An 11,134-nucleotide genomic window follows, 5' to 3' on the forward strand; every position below is an offset into this window, starting at 1 on the left:
GCAACTGTAACTGACAAAGCTGTGAGGGTCATTAAGGACTGGCCATGTTGGGTGGCCTCTGCCCTGTCACTACTGTGACTAACTTCCTGACCCTGGTGACTCAGACATGCTCAAAGTTCTCAATCTCTCTTTGGTGAAACCCTGCCATGCCCCAGAGAGCGGTCATCAGGGCCTCCCTGCTCTGACACAGGCACAGAATACCTGCCCTGGTGGACTTAGCCCAGACCACATTACATCCATTCATCCGTCCGTCTATCGATCTGTCCATCTCTCTCACATTTGTACTCAGGGTGATACGGTAGTACCCACAACCACACAGCCTCCTAAAATGTACCACTGCTCGTCCAACCTTCACCCTTGACTCGCCTGTCCTTCTGTCTGTCTGCTCGCACCCATAACCCCACCATCCTTTCCCTACCATTTCTAATCCCACCACAAAGGCCTTCCTAACGGCTGGCAAGGTGGAAAATCGCTAGGCTCATAAGCCTGACAACCTCAGTTTGAGCCCCAGAATCTGCATAAAGAAAGCTGGATGCAGCCGGCGGCACGCATCTATGATCCCAGAAGAACTGCGTGGAAGCTTGCAGGCCAGTCAGCCACCACCCTGAGTGTGCAGACCCTGCCTCAGAAACAAGTAAAGAAGCAAAACAACCGGGAAAAAAAAAAAAGGTTGTCACACATGCACACACGCGCACGCGCGCACGCGCACGCACACGCGCACACACACACACACACACACACACACACACACTCGCAGGCAGACACTATCATCATTATGGCTAAATTTCAGAGCCAAGTGATAGGGTCACACGCCTTTAATCCCAGCACTCGGGAGGAAGAGGCAGGTGGATTTCTGAGTTCGAGTCCAGCCTGGTCTATAAAGTAAGTTCCAGGACAGCCAGGGCTACACAGAGAAACCCTGTCTTGAAAAAAAAACAAAAACAAAAACTTGCAGGACAGCAACACTATCCCCAAACAGCAAGAGGACGCACAAACCTAAGACCATGCACTGTAGCTTAAGGTGCATGCAGCCCTCTGGAGAGGAGACTATGAGGGTCTTCCCTGGCATACTCACCGCCAGCACCATACTTGGGGTACCTCCTCCCTTAGAGCATGGTCCCTGGGACACCCACTCCCAAGTGAGTGTCTCAAGTACTCACGCTGAATACAATACCCAGTACCCGGCAATCAGTTGAAATCACACCTGAATTTGCCTCTTGCCTCTGCCCGACTTCCCATCTCTGAGGATCCCCACCTCCACAGGATCATTCAGAAAACCAGGGGAGCACGGTGCCTGCAAGCACTAGGGAAATGACAACTGTCCCCCTCCTCCCTGAGCAGGCTTCTTCCCCTCCACTGTTCCTTCCCAAAGAAGAGCAAATTCCAAGCCTGCCAGCAGCCTCCTGAGGGATCAGTACCCTTTCCATTCTAAGTGGCTGTGCTAGTTAGTGCCTTGGGGACCTCAAGGCCACCGCTGCATGCCGAGGTGGGTGAGCCACACAGCTCCTCCAGGGCCCCCTCTTCCTGAGTGTCATCTATTTTAGTTTAATTTGGTTGGTTGTTTTTTGGGTTTTGTTTTTTTTTTTTTTTTTTTTTTTTTTTTTGGTTTTTCAGGACAGGGTTTCTCTGTATAGCCCTGGCTGTGCTGGAACTCACTTTATAGACCAGGCTGGCCTCGAACTCAGAAATCTGCCTGCCTCTGCCTCCCACGTGCTGGGATCAAAGGTGTGCGCCACCATGCACGGCTTAGTTTAATTTGTTAATCTGACTTAGATCTTTCTGTGGCTCAGGCTAGCCTACCCCCCTTCCAGTGCAGCCCAGGCTAGCCTCAAACCGATGATCCTCCTGCCTCAGACTTCCAAGGGCTGAGACTCCCGGTGTACTCCACCACAGCAGCTCCAAGACACATCTCTAACTCACATTTCCCAGCCTCACCTGGGCTCAGGTGTGGTCCTTGACTCTTGCTCCTCCATCCCCACATGGACGAACCTAGAGGAGGCCCAAGTTGGAACAGAATACAAAGGAGACCAGGTACCTAAGAGATAAATGGGGCAGGGCCCAACAAAGATACCTCTGGAACCGTGATGAGAGAAAAAAAAAAAAAAACACAACCATTGCCTGAAGCCAGTGGGCCTCTGGTTGGGAGTGGGGGCTGTTTGTTACACAGCTAGTCAGCCTTGGCTGACAGATCCTCCAGCTGGGCCTGGAACAAATAAATTTATTCATTCAACCTAGCCAGGAAGCTAGACTGAGAAGCAGAGAATTCAGGCCTGCTGTCTTCAAGAGTCCAGGACAGCCTCAGGACACCCAAGAAAACCAACAGAAGTCCAGGTGTTTGTTCCCCACGGGTGACCTCTCCTGAGCTGGACCCAGCAAGCCCAGCCCCAACAGGCGAGCACCTGCTTTCCCATAGGCCGGATTCCCATAGGCCCGCCCACCAGCAGACCCGAGGAGCCAGCTCACCTGCCTCGGTCCACAACCTAATTCTCACAGCTGATAACAGCCTGGGAAACAATGGGGATCGAGGCCAGGGTAGGAAGCAACTGTGGGGGCCACCCTCATTCCTGAATCATGCCCAAGGGTCTTTGGGCCAGCACACTTCCCATCAGCCCCTCCCCACCTGCAAAGCCAGCGGTGAAACAGAGGATTCTAGAACCTGGGAATCATTGGAAGCTGGTTATTCACCAAGAGTTGGCTTTACAAGCATTCCCCCAGAGGGCTGGCGAGATGGCTCAGGGGTTAAGAGCACTGGCTGCTCTTCCAGAGGTCCTGAGTTCAATTCCCAGCCAACCATATGGTGGTTCACAGCCCTCTTCTGGTGTGTCTGAAGACAGTGACAGTGTACTCACATACATAAAATAAATCTTAAAAAAAAAAAAAAAAAAAAAAGCATTCTACAGGCTGAGTAATTTAAGACCCTTTCAACACAAATACTACAAAGCCGTTCTTCACTCTTTATTGGGAAGGAGCTCTCTTTTCAAAGAGGAAACAGGGAAGAGGGGAGGGAGAAAAGGAGAGAGAAAAATCTACTCTGAAACTTCCTGCGAGCAGCAGCAAGCAGCCCATACCCTAGAATGTTCTAGATGCTTGCTGAAACAAACAAAAACAGAAAAACCAGGGACTCACTATTTAACCCAGGTTAACCTCAAAACTGGTGTCAATCCTCCTGCCCTCAACCTTTCGAGTGCTAAAATTACAAGGTTTAAAATACAGGCTGGGGGGGTGGGGGGGGGCTGGTGAGATGGCTCAGCGGTTAAGAGCGCCGACTGCTCTCCAAAGGTCCTGAGTTCAAATCTCAGCAACCACATGGTGGCTCACAACCACCCGTAACGAAATCTGATGCCGTCTTCTGGAGTGTCTAAAGACAGCTACAGTGTACTTACATATAATTAAAAAAAAAAAAAAAACGGGCTGGGGAGATGGCTCAGCTGTTGAGAGCACTGACTGCTCGCTCTTCCAGAGGTCCTGAGTTCAATTCCCAGCACCCACATAGTGGCTCACAACCACTAATGGGCTCTGATGCCCTCTTCTGGTGTGTCTGAAGAGAGCAACAGTGGACTCACATAAAATAAATATACAGATCTTAAAAAAATAAAATAAGCAACAGTTGGGCAAGGTGCACAGGCCTTTAATCCCAGCACTGAGGAGGCAGAGGCAGGTGGATTTCTGAGTTTGAGGCCAGCCTGGTCTACAGAGTGAGTTCCAGGACAGCCAGGGCTACACAGAGAAACCCTGTCTCGAAAAAAACAAACAAACAAACAACAGGCCCCAGGGGAACAGGGGAAAGTGAACACAAGCAATTATTAAATGCCAGCCGGGTGATTTCTAAATTCCCCCTGGCCTAAGAGCCTTTTGCATTTGTCCAGTCCCTCTGAAAAGCCCTTCCCCCAAACAGCGATGCCACACCTCTTGACATACAGACTCCCTTAAGCCACCAGCTTACTGGCCTTAGTAGCCTGCTGTTTGCTGTCTCTCTCCCAAGTCCCCAGAACAGTGGCTTTTATCTGTTAAATGAATACCTTGCCTCCCTTAACCTCAACATCAAGGCTGAAAGGAAGTCCTCACAATCCTCCCTCAGCAGATAAGGCAGCCATCTGGGAAGCTGCTGAGGCTGGACTCCAGGTCACCTGTCTGATGTCAAGTCTGTGTCATACACAGCATCTCATCTCCTAGTGCTCACTTACCATGCACAGCCTATCTTACACATGGCAGAGGTGAGAAGGTGGATCCTTTAGACAGGAACAACTTGCCACCCGCCTCGGTCTGGAGATACACACAACACACACACACACAACAGAGCAGGCACCTCTAACACCCACCACAGCCCCTCTGGTTGGGGCTCTACAGGGAGACAGTGAAGTGGCCTTTTCAAAGATGTGCCCACCCCCAGACCACCTAGGGATATACTAACTACCTGTTCACCAGAGAGAGGAGAAAGGAAGGGAAATTCTCGCCACCCCCCCCCCCTTCTCTTGTTATGGGGCTTGGCCACCTGGCTCTCATTCTGAGGAAAACAGGAAGGCAGAAGGCAGAAGAAAATGAGGCTCTCAGTGTGAGCAACCCAGACCATGGTCCTCAGAGTGAAGTTGCAGATTACTCTCATAGCATCTTCCCTCTGCTCCTGGTGGCAGGGCTGGCAGACAGACCCCGTGAGAACTCACTTCCTGGTGACATTCTGTCAGACTGAAGCATGCCCCCCCCACACACACACACACCCAAGAAAGTACGCAAACATTTAAACTGTTAAAACAGATACAAATTCCGCTGATAAAAATGGGGAGTTGCCAACAACTGAGAGGAAGCTAAATGCCCAACAACGGGGGAACTAGTCTGCCTACGACATTAGTACAGTACACTTCAAGATGGGAAAATTACATAGCAGGGAGGAGAGGACAGTCACACGTGTGGGGATGTATAGCGAACTCCAAACACAGAGTCTAGTAACAATGCAGAATTGTGTGCTCGTGTCCAGAGTGCCCAGCAAGGAAAACCAAGGAAACAGACAACAGGACTGCCTTAACGATGACCACCAAGGACTCTTAGACGCATGAGGTGAAGCTACATCCTGTCCCTGTACTTTGGATGCATTTGGTAATGTGCACACTGATTCAATTACACACACACACACATACACTCACACACAAACATATGTACATAGACACATAGACATATATATGTATTTTTTAATCACATAGATGATATTTTTTAAAGTACCCCTGGGGAAACTCTTCTAGACTGCCTGAAACAAGCTTACAGCCTCAACCCAGGAGCTCTGCAGTCAGTCATCTCTAACTTTCCCAAGGATTCTGTGTACCTCAAGTGACTGCCCCTCTTTAAATAGCAAAGATTTTTACTTTAAAAAAAAAAAAAGATTCTTTTTGGTGCCGAGGGGCGGGGTAGGCGGAGGAGACAAGTTTGTGTGTGTGGAGGTCAGGACAACTTGCAGGAGTCTCTCCTTCCACCTCCTGGTCCCAAGGATCATACTCAGGTAGTAGGGACTTGGTGCAACCGACTTTTAAGTGCTGAGCCATCTTGACTGCCATAACCCTTCCTTTTCCACGGAGCTCATTCAGGAAGCTCTGTCTCACCATGAAAACTCTTCCTGACTGTGTGCTGGCTGTCCCACTACCAGAACCGGAGTCAACACCTCAATTATCACCATAATAAACGAGGTAAACTGTCACCCTGCACATGAAGACAAATAAAGGCCCCCTCAGGGAAAGCAAGGTGCCCAAAGTTCCACAGCCAGGAAGCTGCCACCTCGGGCTCCAGCCGTGCTCCACGTGACTACGGTAAAACCGAAGTTTGTTCTGCCCCACGGTGGGGGCGCTGCTATAGCTCCTTTAATCCTTTAATCAAGGGCGTAACTAGACCATCTCAAATATCCATTCCAATGAAATGCCAGGCTGGTCCCCTTAGAGAGAGGTGGTGAGGGAGGGAAAGTGGACGGCGGTGGGTCCCCTAGGGCACTTTGCCTTTGGAATAATTCAGCTCCTGTGCTCCCCACAAAATGCCCAGAAAGTCCTAAGCCACCCGGGGTCCCAAAAGCACAAGGCTTCCTTGTGGTCCCAGTAGGAGAGCACCCAGCAAAACACCTTCTACCAGGAAGAGCACCGGTGGTCTGATTGGGCAGCTCTCCTTAAAACGCACTGTCTTCCTACAGCGGGTGGAAGGCAGGCCATCCCGCCCAACCACAGAGAACAGGGTTCTCTGAACACACAACTACCTAGGAAACAAATCGGATGTTCTCCGATATCTACTCGTGACATTCATAAAATAAAATAAATAAATAAAGCGCTTACTAAATGGCAGAGTCATGAACGGAGGGAGGAAAGGATGGAGCGGACAGAGGAGGGACCTACGTGGCAAAATAGAAAAAAAAAAAAAAAAAAAAAAAGTTAGCTCATATTTGAGCATTCGTGTGTTCATAGATGGGATCTCTGGGGACTGGAGGGTTTCATTCTCAAGAGGAAAAAAAAAAAAATCCCAGCATTTGGAGGGAAGGGCCAAGCAGTAGATCTCAGAGCATTCTGCTGAAACTAAATCCAAGTTCATAGGATGGATGCTCAGACAAGCCCCGGAGGGGGAAAAAGAGGCATGGACAGGAACAACCAGAATCCCAGAGACGTTGGGAGTCAGAGCAGCAGTGCAGACAATGTGAACGGCAGCCCTGGAGGAACGCGGCTGGAGAATAAAGACTCCTCCTGTCCCTTGTGTCCGAATCCCCGTTCAGCAAGCAAAGGAAGAAAGAAAGGGCTTTGCAGATCAGACCCGCCATTCTGAAACCGATTGTTTGGTTTTTGTTTTGTTCTGGTTTGTTTTCAACCGTGAGATGAAATGAAAGGTAGGAGTGCTTTTTTTTTTTTTTTTTTTTGTAGTTCTTTGGTGCAGTGGAAACAAAGGGTAGAGACAAAAGACAAACACGTCTAGCAGGTGATCAAATTTAGCCAAGCAACCAACGGCAGGCAAGATGGATGCCTGTCCTCTCCAACGAGGACACCTCTACAAAAATCTGGGCTCGTTGTAGGTTCCAACCTATAACAAGGTAGGCAGCCACCGCTGAGCCCAGGAAGACCCAGGGATAGGCAAGTACACGTGAGGACTGAGACAGTGCCTGGGCAGATCGGCCTTTCCTCAAGAAGGTCCAGCCTCTGTCCTTCAGTGACCCCCCACGATCCCTCCTCCAGATGCTAGAGACCTCCTCCCCTTTGTTGACAAGCATTCCGGTTCCAAAGGATCCAAAGTCTCCCAAGTTCATCAAACCTGGCCTTGCTTCTGCTGGGGTTTAATCAGTAACCAGAGCAGTAGACAGCACAGGGCAAGCTCTGACCTGACCCCACGGAGGGCAAAGTTTACAGCCAGGTCAGGGGAGGGGAGTCAGGTCTGGTGGCACCAATCTCCCTTTTAGGTCTCCTGACCTAGGGAACTAAAAGATTTCCACAATAAGTGTGTCACCAGCTGGAAAGCCAGACCCGAAGGGACTGAGAGACCCCACACACACCCAGAAACTTGGCTTGCACCCCAGCATGGGGCAAGCTGGGGTCCAGGAAGCCTCTCTGTCCCTCGCAGTTCAGGTATAGACAGCGGACTCAGTGGATGGTTTGGGCAAAGGAGTGAATTGTTTGTTGACAGATTTAAAGCCTGATCAGTCACTGTGGGTTCAGTTCCTGAAGTCCACCCAATTAACTGGATAACCCCACACACACACAAACAATTCTCAACTAAGCTTCTTACAGGCCACATACGTCTCACCCCTGTGGGAGACACACTCCGACACGGGCAACTCAAGGCTGGGCCAGGGGCTACCAGTGGTGTTCTGGGAATGAACTGCACTCAAATTCACCTTTGTTTCATTTGAGCAAACATTTCTCAATACAGTGGTTGGGCCGCACTATAAAATGCAGACAGGTTACATAATGCCCAGGCCTAAGGGAACCCCAAGGAGGCTCCTCCACTTCCTAGGGAACGGACACAAAGCAAATATCTCGGACACAAAGCAAATATCTCGACATGGGACAAGATCCCTAGTAGCAAACCCCAGCCCCACCTCTGGCCTGGAGACCAACGCTACAGGCCCTGGTGGCCACACCTCCATCCACACAGGCCCTAGGAGGGTGGGGGAGTCACACACCTCCACTAGAGGCCTCCACTGGAGCCCCCACCCTCGTTGACGCCCCCACAAAGCCCGAGCTACATGGATGGAATTCCCTCATGCCAGGTGAAGAATTAGAAGGGCAGGATTATACCAGCCTGGGCCATGTTTCCAGTTCCTTTTTCCCCATTTTCTGACACACAACACCACTCCACCAAGACCAGACTTGTGCCTCAGACAACCCGGGGCCACACACAGGACTCAGGTGTTCCTCCGAGGTAGCCCCCCACCACACACACACACACCTCAGCTGGCATGAGTGGGCCGGGGAACCTGGCTGCTGGGGACTCTCCGGTCTGATTCCTTACTGCTCTCTTCCAACAGACAGACCTCTTGAGCAGCCAGGGAAAGTAGGGGGCCTCTAGCCTGAGGTAGTCAAAGATCAGCTAGCCATACAGTGACTGTGCCCCAGGAGGACCAGGGAATGTCCTGTCCTTCCTATAGCGGGTCACCGTTCCTCTCAACTACTGGCCTTCGCTGACAACTCCTTGGCATTTTGAGGGATGGCAGGGAAAAGAAGAGAGCCTAAAAAGACACCCCCACCCCCAACTCAACCAGGTACTAAAGCTAAAGCCAAACTTGGGGTCTCCAGAGCCCAGGGAAGGTTACCAGGCACCTCTGAGACCTGAAACCCTCGGCACTAGCCAATCAAATGGAGATCAAGGCCGAAGCCTATGACTCAAGGCAGGTTTAAGAACACACACCAGCCTAGGAGAAGACCGGGCCACCTCCCGGCAACCCTCAATCCTCCTGGGGACAAAGTCTGCAGTTACTGCACCAACATGCCCACAGCCTAGGGGGAAAAAAAAAATTGGTGGTTTTGAGTATATCAGAGCCAAAATTCAGAATAAATGTCCTCAAGTACCACAAAGGGGTAGGGGAAGCAGACTCAGGGAGCAGGGTGTCTAGGCTAACTTTTCCCCACTCCCCATTCCTCGGAGCATGTGTCACAGTTTGTGACACACCACCAAGGGAACATGGATGCCGAGGCAATGTCTACACACGCTACACATTTGTGGCATGCATGTAAGCAACACCCTGTTTCCTGGCTGGGCTTTCTTGGCACAGGTGTGAGCGAGGCGGTACACTCTGCCCCCTCCCATGATGTTTAGTAAACACCACGGAGCCTGCCACGGGGGTACGGTCCGTTCTAGACAAGTAGGGGGCCCCTACAAAGATAAGTCCCCAAGCGCCAGGCTAAGGCCCAGCCAGAGCCTGTATTTGAAACTGCCCTTGTTGGAAAACACAAAGCATCCTGTATAGGCCCTGCCCACCGCCCCCACTCCCCCTCCTCGACCCCACCACAGCTGTCTGTCCCCAGGAGGAAGAAGGCCACCATTTGCAGATTCGATTTCCGAAAGCAACTAGTAAGAGCCTCCTTTCTCCATCTCATCCAGCTGACCTGGCCCTGGCCACACAGCAAAAAAAAAAAAAAAAAAAAAAAAAAAAAAAAACTGTAACAAAACAGGACGCAGCCACAAAACATGCTTACACACGCTCCACAGACAACGCAAGGGCAAGCTGGGCAGCCCAGCTGCTTCTACCCAGAGAACTCGACTATCCCAGGGTCTGAGCGGGTCCAGGACCTCGGCCCCCTGCCCCCCACCCTCCAACCTCCTAACGTACGAAGGAGATTTTTAGAAAGGGCAGGCACCCGGTTTTTTGCCAGGCCCGGCAGGGAAGAAAAAAAAGGATAAAGGCAGGCTAAAGCAAACGCAGGAGTTGTTTTCTGGAAATTGTTGGCGCTGGGGGGTTACGGTTTTTATGGAGGAGAGGGTTGCGTTTTGTTTTCTCCGGTAGCTCAGATCCAGATGGGCAACGAGTTCAGAAAAGGAACAACACACCACTATCCTCAGGGCCCAGTCTAGGGTCCCAGACATCAGAAACGCAAGCGTTTAGGCAAAAGTCCCCAAGCGCTCAGCCCGGGTGGGCTAAGTGTCCAGGACACGAAAGAGGATTCCCATAGCCTGCCTTGGAGGATCAAGTCTAGAGGTTCCAGCCCAGCTCCGTGCGCAGGCCGGGACTAGGGGGCCGCGCGCTCGGAAACAACCAGCGGGGCGCCTCGGTCCCGGGGGACCCCAGCTTGGGAAGCCCCACGGCCACGCAGGGCCACTCACCGTGGCGGATGCTAAGCTGTTGTCGGCCAGCGTTAGGTGGTGCGGCTCCCAGCGCCTCAGGAATTTGGAGGTGAGGATCTTGCTGAGAAAGGTCCGAGGGTGCCGGATGACACAGACCTGAATGTCGCCCTCCTGCAGCAGCTTGTACCTCATCCCGTTGCAAAGCAGCAGGGCCCGGCGGCAAGGCACGGCGCCCATCACCTTGGTGCCCTCGGGGCCAGACACGTCGCTCCCAAGCAGCGGCTTGGTCTCCTCGATCTGCCGGGGGTCGCCGCCGCCCGAGCTGCTCGTCACATCCATGGCCGCGCCGGGGCGGGGGCCGCGCGCGCGATCGCGGCTGGCGTGGGGCCGGGCCGGCGGGGCCCCCGCGGAGGGCCCGCACCCCCCCACCGCCGGGAAGGTGGGGGGGCGTGGGCTGGGGGCGCCCCGCGGGGACGAACGGGAGCGCGCGGGGGCGGGCGGGGGCGCGCGGGGCGCTTCCTGGGCTGCTTCCTTCTAGCTGCTGGGGCGCATGCCGGCGCGAACGGGTTGGCGACTGCGGCGAGGGCGGCGGGCGATCGCCGGGCGCAGAGAGGATCGGGTCCTCGGGGGGCGGGGGCGGCGCCGGGGACGGCGGGCGCGGGCGTGTCTCGGCCTCGCGCGGGCGCGCTGTGCGGTGCGTGTGTCCGCGTCCGTCCGCGAGTGTGTGCTGCGGGCGGGGGCCGCGCCGGCTGCCGGGGAGATTGCGGGAGGCTGGCGCGCGCGATTGGTCCCCGCGGGGTCATGTGCCCGCCCTCTGACGTCAATGGCGGCAACAGCGGCTTCGGCCTCCCCGGGGCGGGCGGAGTCCGGGATGGGCCGGGCCCCGGGCGGGGACTTGGTGGAG

At 53.2% G+C, this 11,134-nt stretch overlaps 1 protein-coding gene across 1 annotated transcript in view; it reads right to left on the minus strand.

Annotated features, from left to right (window-relative positions):
* The window catches only part of Cmip (c-Maf inducing protein), a 207,695-nt gene extending 197,059 nt beyond the window's left edge, over positions 1-10,636 (minus strand). Inside the window, exon 1 of the mRNA XM_021169931.3 lies at positions 10,270-10,636. Coding sequence (XP_021025590.1) covers positions 10,270-10,569 — 300 coding nt within the window. The 5' untranslated portion in view covers positions 10,570-10,636. The remainder of the gene's footprint in view (positions 1-10,269) is intronic.
* Positions 10,637-11,134: the final 498 nt, after the last annotated feature.

Source organism: Mus caroli, unplaced genomic scaffold, assembly GCF_978045245.1.
Source record: "Mus caroli unplaced genomic scaffold, Mus_caroli_1 scaffold_10, whole genome shotgun sequence".
NCBI lineage: Eukaryota > Metazoa > Chordata > Mammalia > Rodentia > Muridae > Mus > Mus caroli.